We start from the raw sequence: 20,674 nt of genomic DNA, 5'->3' as shown, positions 1-20,674 counted from the left end.
AAGCCCCCTTCCCTGGTTTGACCCACTTCACAGGTCCATGTGGATTTGTACCAGCTATATCACTGGTAAAGGTCCAAGTAGACCCACCAGAGCAGGAAGGATTTACCCTGAGGCAAGAGTACAAATGTTCCCTTGCTCCGAGGAGGCTTATGGAGGCTGCTGGAGGCTGAAGTTTCCCTGAGGAATGCAACTGGCTCCACATTGTCATGCAGGTGGATTGGGCTGTTAGTGTATTGTTATAAAAGTGTATTATTATTCTGAGACCACCGTATTCATTTTCTGTGAGCACTGTTCAGGATTCCTCGATGAAGACTTCAGAATGTTTTTAATTTAATTTTGTATTTTGGAAGCAGGATGGGAATAGATCAGAAGGCTGCAATTTAAACGTGGACCCACAGGTTTCACTCTCTTACTTTTCACCAAATGAAAGATGTTTTTAGGGAATTGAATTCTGTGCTACATTTTGTGTTCTTTTTTGCACCATTCTTGAGTTGTCAAAGCATACCTCCCTGCCTTGACACAGGGACAGGGTTATAGAGGTGTTTGAAAATGGTGTTATTTATCTTACTCAGTAGTAAACCCATTGTCTTCCGTAAGACTGATAGTCCAATCCTAAGGGCTTGGCGAGAGGGGGATGGGAGCGGTAGAGCCCTGTTCTGTTGGATCCTATCCTCTACATCAGGCTTCGTAGCCTAACAAGGAGGTTCTCTTGTCTGCATGGGCTTTTGACAGCACAGACTTGAGAAGCCCCATTGTGCAGCTTGGGACTTTCCATGAAAGTCCCCTTCCCCTAAGGTGACCATCAGTGCCCCTGGTGGGGCCGCAGGAAACAGCAGTCGTCATTTTGTCACTGCTGCACCTGGTGGCACCACCAAAAATAGGATTGGGCTGAGAGGCTGTAAACCTATCATACTTACCAGAAACAAGCATCTAGCTCTGATTCACGCATCACACTTCTTAGTGAGGAAGGGGTATGTGTGTACCCCAGTCCTGCAGATATGTGTACTGCATCAGGCTGGAGCTCAAACTTTTATTTCAAAATAACCACAATCCTGGGCCTGAGTTCTAATTCTGAATTTGTTTAAAAAGGAACTTTTTTTTCTTTTGGAAGTTTCACTGGCTACTGTTTTGATCTAGCAGTGGCGACTTATCCCACATGCAGAAAAGAAGGGTACAGGATGACAGCAGCATTAAGAAGGACACTGAAACTTCCGCAAGCCCAGAGAAATATTACAACCTGAAGATACAACTTCTTCTTCATGTTACGTCAGTGTCCATGGCACTTCAAAGTTGCATAAGTAAAAACATGAATCTGTTCCTCATGAAAATTACAAGCAACATTTTAAAGAGGGCAGGCAACAATGGAAGGCAGAGAAGGGAGGAACCAGAGCAACAAGTCTGGAAAAGCCTGGGGTATGCAGTGTGCCCAGTAACAATCCAGGGCAGCTTAATTTTCCATCGTGAGCAACTGGTTCTCCTAATGTTATTTATTTAATATATTTGCAGCCATCTTTTAATTTGAGAACAACAAAGTAGCTTACACAAAGATTCAAAGTCATGCAAAGACCGCTGAGGATGCAGCAGGCCTTCACGCTGCCCACCAGCATTTGACATTCATTCCTAGATTTTCTGGGGGGTTGTGGGATGCTCTGACTTCCAAAGACATTTGATGTTTGATTCACTGTAGAAGTAAAAAGCAGTGATGCATCCTCCTGCTGCCCCCTCCCCACGCGTGCTAGGGGAAAGCAAACCATCAACTCAGAGCATAGCAGTCTCTCCTCTCTAACAAAGAGCTTCCTTTTGGGGCTCCTGGGGTTGGTACCAACTGGTGGAGCCTGTGCAGAATTCGTGAGCAAGGCTCACTGTCAGCGTCTCCAAGTAACATCACGGCAAGTGTGTCCCCAGAGCTTCTTGGCAGATACAAACGTGATGCTGCCAAGCAGATTCAAATTGAGCTTCTGACTTTACTACAGAAAGGGTTAACCCCAGAGCTCCTGGCACTTGGGCAGATGGGAGCAGCAGATGTGTGGAATGACACAAAAAGATGTGCTTAGTAGCTCTGGGTTCAAGCTTTATCTTCTTCCGTGACTGGGCTGGGTAGATAGCAACCTGGATCTATCTTCTGCCTAACAAATCAATAGCCAGAATCACCATGGAACTGAGCAGGGGACTACAAAAGCAGGGAGTTGAACCATTACAAATTTGGATTCAGTTCTGGTTCATTGGTGTTTTTAAACTACCTGGTTCAGATCCTAAATTTCAAAAGTGATCCAGTAAGCCTTTCAGACATTTTAAACCAGTTTAGATACATTTCATGCAGAATGCAATCAGACTCATTACAATAAAACTATACAACAAATACAATGAGAACAGCTTAGCTTGAAAACAGATTGTTATTTTTAACAGTGAACTTTTAACTTTTTAAAGGTTTTTACAAACAAAACATACAACAGAATAAAAAGCAGGAAAATTAAGCGTTCATCATACAATTGAAAACTGAGTATGTTTTCTGAACCATTTATTTTGAATCTGTTACCACTTTGGAGATGCATGAGTTTGATTCTGGTTCAAGCCAACTTGAACCAGAGATTTTAGTTTTGGATTCAGTTCCAGTTCACTGGGGAAAAAAACCCCTCTCTGAATTGTATTTTAGGTTTAGTTTTGATTCAGCTCTGCGTAGCACTGAAGCCCAAAAAATTACAAAGAGATGTGGCTATAGCAGGCTTCTCCTGGGCTGAGACACATTTGTAAACAAATCTGCCACTTAGAGCTTCAAGAAATTTCCTTCCTGCCTATAAGATGCTAACGCACCAACCAGTTCACTGAGACACAGAGCCTGTCTTGCTTTGCAGATGGCAACATATAGACCTTTGTACTCCACTTTTTTGGAGAGGGTAGCTTGGATTGTCACAATGCGCAATGTCTAGAGTTTGGCACTGACCAGAGAGCAAGCTCAATTCTCCCTGCAGTAGTAGAAAGAGGCTCCTTATCAGTGTGCACCGGCTCCTGCTGGGAGGGGCTGTGGTGTCAAGTATCTTTCCATTTGGAACCCAAATACTCCTATAGACAATGATTGGAACTGATTAATCAGCAAGATCCATTTGGTGCTAATCAATCTTTCATGCGGGTCAGTGGGGGGGGGGGAACTGGCCTTTTCCCCGTGCTTATATGCCTCCTGCCTGTACCACTCTCCAAAGGTTTCTGTAGGCTGCATGCAACTTTCAGGACAAGTCTCCTTTAATTGCCACAGATCCTAAAAGCTAGGATCTTCATGGAGGGGGGAGACTATTGTTGTCAGGTGGGAATGGGGCTTTGAAATCTGCTGAAGTTCAGCTTCTGTTTACCATCTTGATAATGGCTTTCAACACTTGATGATGCTTACCACCAGCCAAGGCAATTTCCAAAGTGCCCCCTTCAGTTTACAAATGTTTCATAATATCCCTTGCAGCTGCCAAGAGGCCTCTGGTCTCACCAGCATGCTTCTTTGTCCACCAAGTGGAAGGACAGAAGGAAATCATTTGCTGAATTCAGGCATGCCGTGAAGAGATGCCACATATAGGAAAAAATCACAACATGGCAGCATTATATCATGGCATAATGTCCCACCTTTTGACACCTAACTGTCCATGAAGACATCCAAATGTGATCCCTGAGCTCTCTGGGGTCTGTCACTGATGCTATTAAAGAGCTACTTCCAAGGCCCAATATCTGCTCTCATTGTGAAACAGCAGGACAGGCTGGTCCTGGTTGACCCTGAGTTTTAGCACCTTGGTATGCATTTGATGTCTCTGGCATCATCTTGGATGGAAAAAGAGGATCTAGGATCTATTTTAAGCAGAAAACCCCTTTTCCTGAAGCAACTCACCAACCCCTGCACTCTAGCAGGGGTGTAAAATTGCATAAAATTGGAACAAAGGCAGGCAAAAAGGTTCAAAGAAAAAATATTTTACTCACAGTTCACAACCATATATGTGCGTATTTGGTAGCTGTCCTGGTCCCATACTTTGCGACCCTTTGTTCCCTTTGCTTGGGTGAGTGAGATCTCATGGCATGGTGGACTCCATGCCCAGCTTGATAGAACACATGGTCTTCTGCATACTTGGAGGATGAGGAGGACAGAGAGGAAGGAAGGAAGGTAGAAGTCAAAGTGGGACAAAGTAGAGGTCTGAGGCAGGTAGCCTCTCAGTCATCAGGCACTTGGAAAATGCACTGCCCCATAGTGTCTGTAGGTAGTACCTATTTTCCAACATCTCACCTCAGGTTCCCATCTGTGAGAAGCTTTCATAACAAATAGCCTCTGCGGTGAATCAATAGCCTGCCCTGCACCAGTGGCATCACGAGGGTTTGCGTCACCCAATGTGGGAGGCCAGCATGTCACTCCCATGATGGACCTCCTCCCATGCAGTGGGCAGGGCAACTCCTCAGGCAGTGGGCATGATGATATACCACCGCCCCGCCACTGCTGGTTTTTGGGCTATAACTTTTGATAGAATAGAGAGATTTCAGAGAGATTTCAACACAGCTTGTTTCACTGCATTCTGCATGAAAGTACACATCAAATGATATGATGGTATTTTTTGAAAATATCAACATTTTAAAAATTTTGGCCAGTAATGGTGTCACCCCCTTGTGCACCCACACACTGTAGCAACGCCACTGCCCTACATTGACCCCTGCTCACTCCCTTTTCAGAGCGGTCCCTTTTAGATCCCTGAAGGCACAATCCTATGAATGTCTATTAAGAAGTAGGTCCAACTGTGTTCAGTGGGGTTTATTCCCAGGAAGTGGGGATAGGATTGCTGCCTTAGTAACCCCTGGCTCCTATATGCCCTCAACAAAGGAGCAGTAACTGAGCATGTTTGTCTATTTGTATTCACATCAGACAATTCTCAGTATTTTATCTATTTATTCAGCCCATTTAATTATGAATGCTGATGTATTATAGTTATTATTACATTTGTATTCCATCTTACTTCCATCATGGAACTCAAGGTGGTGCACACAGGGTTCCTAAGTCACCCATCCAGGTTCTGATTATTAGACCAAAAACTGCAAAGCTTTAGAGAGATTGCTGCATTATGTACCCTCTGTCCACGCACTGCGCCTGTAAGCAAGTTATTGGATGATATCCCTCCCAGTTGGTATCGCAGCAGAAATGAGGCAGGAAATAGGCATACTGGAAATGCTACAAAATGCTAATGAGCGACAGCACATGTTGGGTGGACAAACTGCACTGCTCTCTAGGATTTGGAAGGCAAATGTTCACTGATATGCAGTTACCACCTATTCAACACTTTACACAACCTTATGCATGTGCAATGATAGAGGTACAAGCGAAAACACAATACCTGTTCTGGATTTATTTGGGTTCATTCACACATGTACACTTTCTATACGAATGCACGTGCATTCATTCTTATGACCAGTTGCATTTATGCACACAGTATGAACATCAGATTAGTGTCAAGGGTCAACCAGATCAGGCATTGATCAAAGGCTCATCAGAACCCATCAGAGGTCCAACCTGGCCAGGCCAACCCCTGAATCCCCAGTTCTGGTAGGAGAAGTAGTACATGATGCGCCATCAGGGAGCAAGTGGGAGCACCACTGGGGTCAAGTGCAGGACTTTGCCCCGGAGCCCCCAGCAGCTTGGCACCGGCACTGACAAACATGCCAGTGAGACTGTCCACACAGGACTGGAGCCTCCAGTGCCTGAAAACACTGGCTCTATTTTCACGACATAGGCAAGGTGTTATGTAGTGGGGGAGCAGGACCATGGCAGCCTGATCTACATGCGTTCACTTGAATGTCTGCATGGTGTTGATGCATGCAGAGCTGTATGCACTAAGGGCTCTCTCCACATTATTTGTAACTCTGGAAAAGCAGACTTCCCAATCACAGCAAGAAAGTCCTGCATGTATGCTAAATGCAGACATTTGGTGGACATGCATAATCCTTCCCTCTGTATGCAGTCTCTCACTCTGAATATATCCAGAGAGCAGGGTACTGAGAATCTGATGTACTCAAGGGACAGCTACACTATTCTCCATCCTCACTGCTATCCTGCCCCTGGTGCTTCATCTTACTCATCATTATTCAACAGCAAGTCCAAGCCCAGAATCCATCAAATGAGGAAGGTTGACTTGTCTGTGTCCGCTCTCTCCTCCGAAGATGCCTGCAGCAGCAGAAATGCACCAGCCTGGTACATTTGCTGTCCTTACAGGTCTGGTATGATCCTCTGGGGTCTGTGCAGGTGATAGCAAAGTAATCCCACTTTGATTATGTGAGCCTGTATGCCATTTTCCATTCTCTATACCTACAAGGCTAGGTACTCTGGAGCCATTGAGAAAGATCCAGTCTGATACCCACCATAGCGACCACCTATGAGAACCCTCCACAAAGCAGCTTGGGCTCTCTGAGAGCAAATGCCACCTCTGACAATCAATGCGTTCAAAATCCCCAAGGTCTGGAAGCACCTAGAAGTGAGGCTGGCCAAATCCATGCCTTGGGCGCTAGCCTGATATTCCCAGCCCCCACCTCATGTATGTTGGCAGCAGGTGACCGCAGTGAAGGGGACTGTGTGGCAGTAGCTCCGGTTACACAGCAATCACAAATGCTTGAGAACAGCAAGACAGCAAAAAGGGCTTTTAGTGAGAATGAATAATTCACATTTTGAGCAATGTCCTGGCGACAGGAAGAGTCCAAATGCGTCCCTGGGGCATGGCCCACCGAGGGAACAGTGACGAGAGATGCCATGAAATGGAGGGAAGGGAGAGCAGAAGGGCAAAGAGTAAGAGAGGAGAACTTGGGTAGAGGTGGCAGAATAAATAAAGGACTGGGCTCCTGAGGTAATAATAGTTGTGTAGAAGGGAGAACTTCAGCAGGTGCAGTTTCCCCCTTCATTGCACAACTGTGACAAGAGAAGTTGTGCCTACCCAAATTGCTCTTTCTGCATGACTACTGAAAGCAAAGAAGTCCTGCACTATAATCCACCTTGTTAAACTAATTCAGAGCAGAACGTGCCACAGCAATGGCACAGAACCTGGAGCGGCTAAGGTCTTGTTAAGGTCAAGATAGAGAGTGGTGGAGAAATAACCACATTTGTCCTTCTCTACACCCAACAGACCCTGGCATATCTCAGAAAGTATCACCTTCCAAACAACTCTGGGATACTTCACTTGGCCCCACACTCCTTCCTCCATTCCCAATATTGTAGGAATCAACTCAAAGTATTGTAGTAGATCTCTCCCAAGGGGTTACCAGTCTTTTCTGAGCTCTACTCACTGCTGTGTGCACAACATACTAGTCAGCAAAATGAATTAGATCAGGGGTGCTCAATAGGTGGATCGCGAGGCAAAATGAGTAGATCGTGGAGTGCCGACCCCCCCCCTTTCAGGTGCCTCTGGGAGGAAACGCCGGGAGTAAGGCCCATTGTACTCAATGGGGCTTACTCCCAGGTAAGTGTGGCTAGGATTGCAGCCTCACAGCCTAATCCTAGGCATGTCTACTCAGGAGTAAGTCCTGTTATACTCAGTGGGGCTCAAGGTACACCAACATACATTGTACACATAAATGTTATATGTTATGATGGCGCAAACATTGTAAAAAAAACTCTGGTAGATCTCCGGGCCTTGCGGGGTTTCAAAGTAGCTCTCGAGCCAAAATGTGTGAGCACCCCTGAATTAGATGATAGGGGTTTGTTGAGAAGAGGGGAAAGGGGAGGACATAACCCATATGATGGTATTAAAGTGCATTACGGACAGAAGACCAAGATTAGGAGCCGAATTCTGTTCTTTGGCCTGTTTACACATAATAATCACTCATGATCCTCTCATTGTGGAGGGATAGCCTGTCTTTGGTGAACTTCTCTTGTTCTCGTGTAGACTCCCACATGGTCCTCAAAATATTATGGAATGAGATTTGCTTTCACTCATTTTGAGTCTGGGGATAAACAAAAGCCAACAAAAGAGGGGAAGTTATTGGTTGCTTTTCAGTTCAAATTTCCTGCGATTCTTCTTACTTTGGCTCTACTTTTCAGCTTGCAGCCCTTCTCCAGATAACTACGGAGTACCCATTCAGTCTACTCTCAGGATGCAACAAGTGAAGAGAGAAAAGGAAATACAGAGGGATAATTATTCTCCACCTTCTAAAGTCAGTTTATTTTAAAACAATCTAGGCAGGTTGTTGAGATGAATCACTTAGAAAGTCAGGCACACTCACATGCATTAATTTTTAGGTGCTGGAAACTTGGAGTGCTCACAAGTCTGGTTTGTAGTTACAGAAAAGAAAGATTAGAATGATCTAAGACAGACAAAGCAGGGCAAACTTAAATTTCCTATTAGAATCTTATCCATGTCATCACCCTACATAAGACCTTATCGTATAGCTTCATCTCAGATCCTCACAAAAAACCTGAGCAATCTCTTGAATCAGTATTCCAAAAGCAACATGTTTTGCTCCACCTATTTTGATCTGTTCCACCTTTTCCACACACAGATGTCTCAAGGAATCTCTTTACCCTTGCCAGGTGCCAGTTGGAACCCGCCTAGCAATTCCCAGCTCCCCTTTTCCCCACCCGTTAAATGAAAATTGTGTATTCTACTTAAGCACCATCTGTCGGGCCCTTTGTCAACCAATCTGATCTGTTTTCCCCATAATACATATATTCTGAATAATACATTCACCATACCTTACTTTTTGACATCACACAGTCTCTCTTCCAAATGTGAAGCATGTCTCTGAGAGATCTTTGTAATTCCAAAGTATTGGACCTTCAATTAATAAATTGGATCATACAAAGCTCCTTGAAATTTGCAACTATGCCAGTGACAATACTCTAATATTTAGACTTCTATGCCATTCTTGGACTGAAAAAGGAACACAGAACATGGACACACCATGCGCACACACCCCTCCAGCTCCTTCTACACTGGCCTTTCATTGCCATTATCTCACTTCTGGTTCCTGTCTAATATCCTGTCCATTGTTCCCAGCTCCCTGGGCTGCACCCCCCTCTATCCGAGCCTAGCCACGTCATGTATTGCTGTTTACTGCCCCTCCCACATTTGCCACTTTTCCTATTATCAACCCCCACAGCCCTTGCTGCTCAGCCTGCTGTTTTGACACCTCCCAATTTAGTATAAACTGCCAATATCATTAGCACTGTTTATTCTCCTGCATAGTTAATGTGAAGACATTACCTGAACAGGAGGCATCCAAGGTATGGTCCTTTATACCCTGGACCCTAGTGCCAGTGCCTGCCATATGTTGTGCTTCCTTTTCATCCATAGTCCCATGAAGCCCACAATCCCAGGATTGTGGGCAGTGCTGGCAATGGAATAATTCACTGAGCCCATCTGAGAGCTAAGGCAGGATTTCTTATCCTGTATTCCAGTAACTTTACCTGGTCTTTATGTGACAATCATTATTTCCACATAAACAGACTTGGCTATTTCCAAATGACAGATTTGGCATAGATTAGAAGAATCCCATAGGGAACAATGGGGAAGCCAAAAAGCACCCCACTTTATAGCCCCCCCCCAGTCATTACATCACAATGAAGTATAGGATACAGACTACAACTGGCAGCCAATCACAGTACATTCATCCCAGAAGATCAGTCCCTGGCAGGGAGAGCCCCAGAAGTGTGCCCCAGAAGATGACAGTGTGCACAGCATGTGGTTATACCTCTCTGGTCAATCAAAGAATGACTTTGGTGATGGGATTCATGGTGCAAGGGCACTTGGGACACAAAAGGGCCATTTTGCACAATGTCCATCATAACATGTATGGCAATGTCATTCAGAATTATTTTTGCAGGTAAAGAGGAGGCCCAGGAGGACTTAACGCACAGACACCCAACTGAAACCTCTTCCCAAACATGTCTCTTTCCTCTGCCTCCAGATACCTCGGGATGATCATATGTCTTCTCAGCTATCAACTGGTTGGCTTAGCCATGCCTTCCTTTTGCAATGGTTAAGGGCGGGTTAAGAGTGTGTGTTCCCTTTTGGCAAATGCCAGGACCCCAAACTGGTTACAGCTGGCCAAATACTCATAAGAATCTTTTTTGTTTTTCGGGAGTGCACCATTGCCACAGGATGGGTAGAAGGGATTCCTATTTGCTAACAAAGAGACAGCATGGCTGATCCAGCCAAAGGTTTTATTGAACTACAGGTGTCCACTGCTTAACAACCTTCCACTTAACAATGGACCCACATATATGATGGTGGTCAAAGCATAACAAAGAGGCTCTTAATAAAGCACTCAGGACTCCCATAGCCTGCAGCAGAGTGTCCATTTACATAACAGAGAGGCTTTTAATGGAACGAAGAGGAAAACTATCTCCAATAGCCTGTGCAGCCAGTTAGTTTCTGGCAGGGAATGTCTATTTACACAACAAAGGAAGTAGATTGGGCTGAGCGTTCACTTAACAACCTAATTGCATAACAACGGGGATTGGCGACTGTATCCCCATCACTAAGTGGCGCATACCTATATATCAGTAACACAGCAGCAGAACAGTGGTCCTCTACAGCCCCTCCCCCAGAGGGAAAGTAATGTTTCTAAACTACCATACTCTCGCCCCCTACAGGAAACCACTGCATGTACACTCAGGCGACACCACTCTCCCTCACAAACACCAAGTACTTTATTCACCTCAAGCTAGAGAACAGGAGTGACTGATTTTGTTGTCAAAATGTCCTTGTTATTCCTCCTGTGTTTCTACTTGCTCTTCACAGGCAGCTGTCCCACAGGTGAAGACACTGCGCAGGATCCAAGAGAAGCCTACAATCTGCCTAACTTGATCAATGTGAGCCCAGCTGCTGCTTGGTGAGGTTCCTTGGCTGTCTGTTGGGTGACTTGCAAAGGCACAACAGCCCTACTGGGTAGAGATGGTTGGCAACCCCACTTGTGTATTTCTCTTTCAGGTGCTATTTTGTTCCTGATACAGTTCAATAAAACCTTTGACTAGATTCACCATGCTGTCTCTTTGTTAGCAGATAGGAATCCCTTCTACACACCCTAGTTGTTCCTTACCTCAGCTGGCCTCAGGGTGGGACTCTGTGGGATGGCCTCTCTTCCCCCAGTGTCTGTTGCATCCTCATTCTGTGACTTCTTGGGCTTCAAGAGACGGTGCCCCACAGTGATCATGAGCCCCCTGTTCCCATGATTTATGGTGGGCAGTGGCAAGCAAACGGGGGAACAGCCTATTGACAGTGATGCAGCAAAGGGCATGGGATGTGTCTGGTTGTGGCTAGGTGGGCCACTGCAGTATGTGCCCTGTGTCACATACCAGCCCATTGATTGGCCCATCAGTGGTCCCTCCCTGCTTTGCCTATGTGCTGTTGAGGCTCCCCTTGTGACCTTTACCCATGGCAGAAAGGTTCGTTCCAGTTGGTGAAAGCAATCTGGCTGCTGGGTGATTCGGGCAAGGAAGCAGGAGCTTATTCCACTCAATCTTGTACCCTAGGAGCAAACTCAGGCCCATGCACAATCCAACCAAATGCCCCATTTCTGCTAGCGGAAACATTCAAAAATAAGATGAAAGTGCCAAATACCATGCTTGAAAGATTAGGCCTCCTGTTGACCCCCAAAGCAAGAGATGAGATTCATGCTTTTACTCTCTTTCTCTCAGCCCCACCACACAAATCCCCTTTCAGAACTCTCCCTAATCACCCCCATAGGGACAAGTTAGTCACGACGTACCTATAAGCTTCATATGGCCTCCACTGTCCTCTTACAGAGATGAAATAGGAGCCAGAGCCAATCAGAGCACCGGAAGAGGGAGAAATTAAAGTATCTCTGGCTGGATCAACACAGGCAGCAGAATGATGTGGGAACAAAGTGGTAAAGCCCTGAGGTGATACAATAGGGGAATCACTGTTTTGAATTTTCCCTTGCACAAAAGTTGCCTGCAAACAGAAAAGTAGTACAGCAGTAAATGGACCAGTCTAAACTTTTCTTCCTGGTGTGCAAGTTTTCCATCTGCAGGGAGGCTTTTTTACATGGGGTGTAGAAAGCATGGGAAGCTTTCCTACTTGTAGTCTAAAGTGGTACAGTCAGGTCTACAAACCCATCAGGATTCTATCACTTCTGTACTAGATACTTCTAGGCTCTGTTTCAGTCCCAGGTAGGATATGTACACACATGCATGTGTGCATACACACTTACTCACACAGATGACATCAGTGTGACATATATGTGCAAGGATCTAAGGGTCCAATCCTATCCAACTTTCCAGCTCTGGGGCAGCCGCAATACAGCTCAAGGTAAGGGAACAAATGTTCCCTTACCTTGAGGCAGCCTCCATGACTGCCCATCCCCACCACCGCAGGATGCAGTGCATGCCCTGTTGACAAGGCACAGGAAAGTTGGATAGGATTGGGCCCTAAGAGTTTGTATTGATCTCTATGTTCCTATTTCAGTTCATGGGTATATTATGTGCGCTTCTATATCTCAGTACACATATTTATAATTGTGGCAATGATGCTAGGAAGTGGAATAAGAAGGGGCAGATAACAAACACACTGGCTCGACACTATCAAAACAGATACAACAACTGAAAGAAGCTGTGCATGACAGGGCAGCATGGAGAGCTCCCACCTATAAAGTCACCAAGAGTCAGACTTGACTGAATGGATACAGAAAAAGAATTACAGTATCGGGACAAGGTGTCCTGATTGGAGGTTCTGTCCAAATGGAAAACTGCTTTAAAGAATTATATACATTTATTTTATTTTCTTAAAAGAAAAAAAAATCCTTTTTTATGTATACCATATTTCTTACATATAAATATACCTCTCTCTCTCTCTCTCTCTCTCTCTCTCTCTCTCTCTCTCTCTCTCTCTGTGTGTGTGTGTGTGTGTGTGTGTGTGTGTGTGTGTTATCTACAATAGGAAATAAGGTATCTTAACTCCTTTCACCTCTCTGTTGGAAATTCCTCTCCTGTGAAGCAGTCCTTACTCTCCCGAAAGGAAAAAGAGTCATCACCAGGCTTATCTCTCTGATATGCTTAGTTGGGAGGAAGCAGCTCATAAATTTGTCCCCTAACAGCAGCTACTTGACATACTGGGAAAATATTCCCTTCTCTAGTAGCTGTATTAAAACAGAATGAGCCATTATGTTTGCAACTGAGGAGGTTATAGGCAAAGGAAACACAAGGAGTGAGTGTTGATATTTTGTTTGGCCACCTACTGAATATAAATTCAGCTGGGCTTGTGCTTTAATATAATTTTCAGGTTTGCCTTCATTTTCGCCAACCAAGCCTCAGCAGCCACTTTCCAAGGGAGTGAACATTTCAGGCAAACAGTATACTGCACAGCAGAGAATCTACTCAAATCAATGCAATCTTCCATTGCCTTCAAAGGAGTAACAGTTCCAGGCATAAACTGCACATGCCAGTCAATGCAATTCCCATGATCATATTGATGCTTTGATCATAATAAGAATCAGAGTGAATTCTCTGTTAGCTAGATTTTTCGGAAAAGACCAATAATTGTTTCTGTGGCTGACCTATCTGATGTGCTGCTATAGGCTCATGGGACTAACTGCATTTTTCAGTTCTGTTCCCAAAAACACACACCTGACTTTCTTCTAGAGCAGAATTATTGCGCTGGTCCTGCTATGAATGGACTGACTTGGAAATGAAATCGTATTATTAAAGGGACACTGGATCCACCTCCCACAAAGGTTTCTAATATCTGATTGCTTTAGGACTGCATGATGCATTACAATTGCCTGTGCCCATAGTCAGCCACTCATGTACTGCTCACCTGATCAATGTGCTGCAAAAAGCCCCACTCATGCCACACTTGAAGCATTAGAGCACCCATGATTTTTTTCCTTCTCAGAGGACACATGAAGCAGTCCTTACAGTTTTGGATGGCATGCGTGATTTCAACTGAAAAGGCACCTATTAACTTAGCTTTGCTATTGACATTCGAGAAGTGGGATGTTATAATTTCCTCCCCATTAAACTCAATACCTGCTTCAGAAGAAGCCTGTGGTATAATTAATGGTGGCTGAGTAGCTAAGCTAGGGATCTTTCCTATTAGGGGCCTGAGGATTCGCCTGTTGTTGACTTGACCATCTGATGACCTGATTTGTACCATGAAGCTTGCGGCTTCTTGGAAGGCTTTGCAGAACAGGGAAGGGTTTGGGTTGATATGGAGAGGACAGTGTCATGATCGCAAGATGCATTTCCGACACAGGACCTTCAAGTCTACAGAATATACTACTTATAATCTGCATTTTCTTGAAAGTTATCATCGTGATGGTTAAGGAATTCAAATGCCTAAATTTGAAGAGTCCCATTTGTTTGCTTTTCTCTCCCAGCTTAGGGCCCAATCCTATCCAATTTTCCAGCACCTGTGTAGCTGCAGTGCTGCCCCCAGGTAAGGGAACAGATGTTCCCATGCCTTAAGGAGGCCTCTGTGATTGCCTCCCCACCGCAGGATGCAGTGCATGCCCCATTGGCACAGCTGCATTGGCACTGGAAAGTTGAATAGGATTGGGCCCTCAGTCCACTGAGTAATCTGTAATCTTTGCTGCCATTTGACTGAGAAAGGCTATGTGACTCTTTGTCCCTTATGCATCTGATTTGTGACCATTATCCATGTTCTTGTTTGGAACTGGCGGCTGTTGGAAACATTCTTGGGAGCCTTTGGTTTTTCTTCTCTCCAAGGTTCAGGCAACAGCAGAGGTAGCATTGCAAAGTGGTTACAGTGTTGGACTGTGACTGGGGAAACCCAGTTCAAATCACCACTCAGCCATGAAGCTTGCTGGGTAAGCTTGGGCTGGCCACTCTCTCTCACTCTAACTTACCTCACAGGATTGTTGTGAGAAAAAAGTTGAGGGTGAAGAACTATGTACACCACCCTGCATTCCTTGGGGGAAGGTAGAACATTCCTGTAATAAATTCAAGGTCTCTCCGTAGGAGTGATTGAGACCTCTTTAAGATGGTTTTATTCCTGTGTCAAACTCCAGGAATGCTCTTATTGGCCGCAGGAAACTATAGGCCCAATCCTATCCAACTCTCCAGCCCTGGTGTAGCCATGCCAATGAGGTGTATGCTGTATCCTGTGTTGGAAGGGTAGTTATGGAGGCCTCCTTAACATAAGGGAATGTTTGTTCCCTTGCCTTGGGACTGCATAGAAGCTGCACCAGTGCAGGAAATTTGGATAGGATTGGGCCCTATGTCTAGAACGTGACCCACCCAGTATGATGATTTTCCAACTAATCAGCTGCCAATGGCACCCCTGCCCTAACACAGGGAGAAACGGGAAACATGCTTTCCTTCTGCAGAGTGGGATCTGCTTCATTGATCTGCTGTCTCCCCTTCACAGCACCCTCCAGCTACACTTCACCATGGAGAACCTCAGAACACGCCTGCTTCCCACTGTACTGGCTCCTGGATAATTATATCTAACCTTGTCACAGCTTGCTAGATTCAAACCTTGTAGTAGTCACAACTCACAGATTTTCATTGCAGTGAGGGAGAGGGAACCAAACTAGGAAGAATGCATGATCCCAGATCAACTAGGCAAATTGTAACTTCTGAACCAGACCACGGTAGATGTCCAGACCACCACCCAACCTGGACTTACATGTGATCCTGTTATCTGATGCTACCCAGCTGACTTGGTTTCACACTACATTGCTCAGCACCTTCACCCTAAACTCTCTCTCTCTCTCTCTCTCTCTCTCTCTCTTATGTTTATATACTTGTCCAAAGTAGAGAAAATGGGAAATCTCCCCAACCAACTGCAAACTTTCCTTTTAACATTCTACGTGCTTGACAGTACCCTGGTGCTAGAAATCCACATACCAGGAGGATCACCCTCTCGCACCCCCACACACAAATTAGTCAAGGGACAAAGTAGCTACCCTGTGATCAGTGATCACTGGGATCTCAGGTACAGCACATTGCACCCACTGACAGCCCTTAAGGGCAGTTCCGATTTTGTCAAATCCTTGGTGGAATGGAATTGGTTAGGGAACAATGAATGAACTCCTGCCTGTCACTACTAGCTCTTCCAACCCTTCACTCACCCATGTTACTGGAGCGAGAAATAATCTCCCCCACCTTCTTCAACCAAAGTTGGGGAGAAGCAGACACACACCAGGCAAAAGCTCATGGGTGGTTGCAATGAGTACATGAAGGGATGTGGCGTCTGTGGGGGGTATCCATGTCAGGCTGAAGGGACCTCTGCTGCAGAGAGAGATGGCTTGGTGGGACAAGAGGAAGCAAGGGTGCTAGCCCTGGGGTCTTTGGCAGGAGGGGTGGCGGGGGGGGGGCTTGCCTAGAGGAGGAGCCAGTGCTGTGTTTCCAAGGCCAACTGGGCAGACCCAATGCTCTCTCCTACCCCACCCCCGCGCACTCCAAATTATATCTGGGATGATTCCCTTCTCGGTTCCGCGCTCATCCTTCATCCTGGAAGGCAGTACAGTACAGGACTTCCATCTCCCAGAGGCTGAGCCGCCTCTGATCGTATCTTTCCGGGGAAAGGAACAGCAAGGAGTCTGTCACAGCCCTAGGCACCGTGCCCGCCAAGATCAGCTTTCTGGGAGGTTGGGGGGGTGGGTGGCACACTGCCTTCCGCCTTGGGCTCTCGAGGGTGCCCGTCATCGGGGGCAGGTGGGCAGGATTTCAGCCCTGGGCACCCCCGGGCACCCCTATCAGACAAGCCCTGCTGCCCCTTGGTGAAGGTTACGAGCGGTGCTCTTGAAGGCTGCCTGCACCCTTCTCCCTCCCTACACACACCCCCCCGCCCGTCACAGTTTGGCTCCGTATTGATCGGCGCTGCCTAGCCGCGCTTCCCCTGCAATTCCAGGTAGTAAATCAGTGCCAAGCGGCCCCACCTCGCGGCGTTGCCATTGGGCGGCTGCCTCCGCCGGACCGGCGCTGATTGGCCGCGTCCCGGGCACCGGGCTGCACATAAAGGGGCGCTGGAGCGACTGGGCTCGCTGGAGCCGGAGAGAGCGCAGAGGGGCACCCACAGCAGCTGCAGCCAGCCAGCCAGCGAGTGGCGCGCACCGGCTGCGCTCCGGGCACCGGCACGGGATGGGAGCAGCTGGCCCGCCCGCGATGCTGCGTGGCCCGCTGGCAGGCATGGCGCTCCCCTGGCACCCCTCCTGCCCGGTGAGTAGAGCTGACCCTGCGGGCTGCGCGCACCTGCCAGGGCGAAGTTTCCCAAAGAGGTGGAGACTTCGGGCGGGGAGGGAAAGTTGGGCGCTCTGGAGCGCGGCGGAGGAGGGGGCCCGGGCACCGAGGAGGCATCGGAGTGCCCGGGGGGGTGGAGATCTCACCCGGGGAGTGTGGGCTACTGGGATGCTGGAGAGGTGGGGGCTACCTGGGGTGCCTGGCGTGCAGCGGGCAACCGGAGCTCGAAGAACTGAGCAAGTGAGCGTGGAGCTGGGGGTGGGTGGGTGGGCGGGTGGGCAGAAGTGGGGCTTGGGGGTGGCAGGGGAGCAGGCGCTGTGCTCGGGGTGGGGATGGGCTGTGGAGGGCACCCTTCCCATGGCAGATTTGTCCCAGCCCTTGAGCGATCAAGGCGCCTGCCCCCCCTGATGCTGCCCCCCCTCGGGCAGTGGACGGGAAAGGGAGGCTTCCCAAGGGTGCCAAGCTCTGTCTCCTGCTAAGGTGACTGTTTTGTCTCCACACTGCACCCACTGCTGGCTGTGCCCCAGCTCCTTTGGGCGGGCGGGCCAGCCTGCAGTGTGTGGCACAGGGAGAACAATGGCACCGACTCTGAAGTACAACTCCTTGGGTCCCGTTGGGGCTTTCACCGCCTCCTGAACACACGGTGGGTCCGGGGCTGATCTGTGTGGCTTTTGCAGGGAACTGAGACTAGGCTGCTGCCTGCAGCATCAATGCAGGTTCTGAGCTGGTGTTGGTGGGTTCAGGGAACACAGCGGCAGTGCGGCCCAGGACAGTGGGGGAAATGAGGATGAGAACCTGAAACAACCCTGAGAGGTTCAGTTGGGATGTGGCCCTTGCCCTGGTGATGCTCTCTGCTCTCTGGACGACTTACACTAGCAACACACTGGAAGATGACATGTTAGCTTAGGGCCCCGTGATGTTGCTGGGCTATTTTGCTGTCCCCGCAACGCATTGGTTGTTGGGTTGTGAGGTCACTGATGTAGGGAGTGCATTTTGTTAATCACACTGTGTGAGCTTATGATGTCACTAGCCCACCATCGTCCAGGGGATATTATGTCACTGTGAGGCACATTTTTCATACTGGAGAGAATGGCACCCAGGGGCTATGATGTCACTTAGAATAAATAGCAGGAGGGGTGCAGTGGCAACTACTTGCTGGTGCAGAGCAATGATACCATTAAGTTGGAGCATCTGCTGAGGCCACTCATCTGGAAACCAGGGTTTGAAAAGGCAGCTGTCTCTGCCCCTGGAGAGATGGGCAGAGAATGGGTGAGAACTCTGAGGAATCTCCCAATCTCTATGGTAGGGAATCAAAGCTAGGAGGTCTCTTAGGGATCACTGTCTGGCCATGCTATGCAAATCCCACTGCCATCCCCTCATGTAGAGGCCTGCTATTGCCAATAGGATCAACTGCCCTGCAGCAAATCTCTAGTGACACTTGCACCATGGGACAGGATTCGCTGGATAAGGTGCTGTCATCTCTTTTCAGTTATGCTATATGAACAGGTACAGATTTCAGTGCAATCAACCACACCCTGCAAGAGCAAGCAAAGCATGGACATACACAGCTGCTATTATGGCCTGAGGTGTCTTCTCCTCCTTTACCTGGATGTGAATTGGCACTGCTATGGACGCTAAAGGTACTCAGCACTTGGCACCATTTCATCACCTGAGCCTCGGAGCCACAGGGACTGAGGTCAGGCAGGTTAGGAGAAGGAGGATCCGCCCATTGCCGCAGCATGCTGCCCTTGCAGCAGTGTGGGCACAGAATTGTCTTCCTTTTTGTACATATTCCATTCCCTGCCCAAGAGTTGACCTACTGGTGGAATAGAAAACGGTGTGCACGGCACAGAGTCATGGAGGAGGCTTCCATCAATGTCCATAACTGGAACAAGATGACAACCAACAACTATATTTTTCCTGCAGCCAAGGGTATCTCTGCAAGCAGATCTGTACCTCGGAGCCCTGCTGGATATTTCCCAAACTGTCTGATGCAAGTTCTGTGCATCCTTTGGTTGAAAGGCACACTGAACTCAGAACTTGGCTGCCTTAGATGGCTGTCCGTGCTATCCATTATGAGGGATGTCCAAAAAGAAGGGAGCAAGAACCCAGCACTGAAAAAAACAGAGGAAAAGGCCTTGTTCTAGTTTCTCACTTCTAGACATAGCTTACCATCTGAACACGAACCGTACTTCCTTGTGTCCCATCCCCCGTCCCCCCCACAGGAACCTCTGTTCCATTCAGATGGCTGAGACTCTTAACTTTTTCTACCTCCTTTCCCCTTCACACCCTGTAGTGAATCTTGTGAGCACATCACGTTTGGAGGGACTGGAATCCTGCTGTATCTGGCAAGCTGGAACCCTGGGACTAGATACAACCACCAGAGTGCTTGATTGTTTTTGTCTTAGGTCAACGCAGCTTCTTTCTGGATGCTCTCTAGGCTTCAGGTAGAAGACATCATTTAGTCAAACAAAGGGACTGAGTAAGGGCTGTTTGCACATCACAAAAGACACTTTTCATATCGAATTCTCTGGGGCAATATTGTAATGGGTGATCCTTGTACGCACAGGCTATTTTGTACACCTCCCAAAAAGCTGTGACCAATTGCGGTTTCAGAGTCTGTACACCTGGCCTATCAGGTGTATGGTCATTCATCATGATCAAATCCCACTTTTCACATAGATTTCTGCATGGACAATCTCTCTGTGTAGGGATTTTGTAACGCATTAAGCACCCATAAGTGGACACTTGACAGCGTTGGGGATATACAGAGTGGGCACTCCAAACTCTGGTGGGAAAACTGCCCTCCCGAGGACAAGAGTTATACAAGTAAGTGTGTGTGCGTGTCCCTGTGGCACAGGTGTAAGCTCTGTGTGTGTTTTAGTAAGGCAACTTAATTAATGGCCATTTCCCTAATGATCTATCTAGAAATGCTCACTGATGTATGGGTTTAATTAGCCCAAGCCAAACACTGAGAGCCCAGTGGTGGAACACACCATCTCTGTCACCAGGCGCCTGTTATCGTTCTGTTTTTATGGAAACTTGTTTAATGACAAGTTAATCTGGGTCTAAATGGGAGGACGGAGCTGGCACCCAGGCTGCCAGCTCTGGGTGATGGATGGCTTTGCTGTGGCTCAACACATGGAAATGCATTCTGCTGTTGCACTTCCTGCCTGATCCCCATGCCTGAAGGCAATACTTCCTTCAGATTATTTCGAAGGTGAGTGGGATGGCGTCGTGGTCCTATCCCAATAATAGGATCAAGCATAGTGGTTCTGGGCATTTTCTATTGTGATTGTGAACGCAGATGTCTGATGCAGAGGCACCTGTCCTGTATATCTTCAGAAGCTGAAGTTTGATCTTAGTGAAGCTTTTAGATCACTAATATCTATTATGCAACCTACTGGTTGTATAGTTAACATTTGCAGACCATACTGTGAATTTACTGCTCAAAACTCTATAAAATGCATTGTCTTGCACATATACCACCTGTTCCATCTCCAGATGGTAATT

The 20,674-nt window shown here is 47.2% G+C and overlaps 1 protein-coding gene across 1 annotated transcript in view; it reads left to right on the top strand.

Annotated features, from left to right (window-relative positions):
• The first annotated feature begins 17,012 nt into the window (after positions 1 to 17,012).
• CRTAC1 (cartilage acidic protein 1) overlaps positions 17,013 to 20,674 on the top strand; it is a 37,790-nt gene continuing 34,128 nt past the window's right edge. Inside the window, exon 1 of the mRNA XM_066619574.1 lies at positions 17,013 to 17,140. Within this exon, the coding sequence (XP_066475671.1) occupies positions 17,063 to 17,140 (78 nt within the window). The 5' untranslated portion in view covers positions 17,013 to 17,062. The remainder of the gene's footprint in view (positions 17,141 to 20,674) is intronic.

The sequence above is a fragment of the Tiliqua scincoides genome, chromosome 3 (genome assembly GCF_035046505.1).
Source record: "Tiliqua scincoides isolate rTilSci1 chromosome 3, rTilSci1.hap2, whole genome shotgun sequence".
NCBI classification, from domain to species: Eukaryota; Metazoa; Chordata; class Lepidosauria; order Squamata; family Scincidae; genus Tiliqua; species Tiliqua scincoides.
The sequence above is the reverse complement of the archived record's forward strand: the minus strand, read 5'-3'. Positions and strand labels throughout refer to the sequence as shown.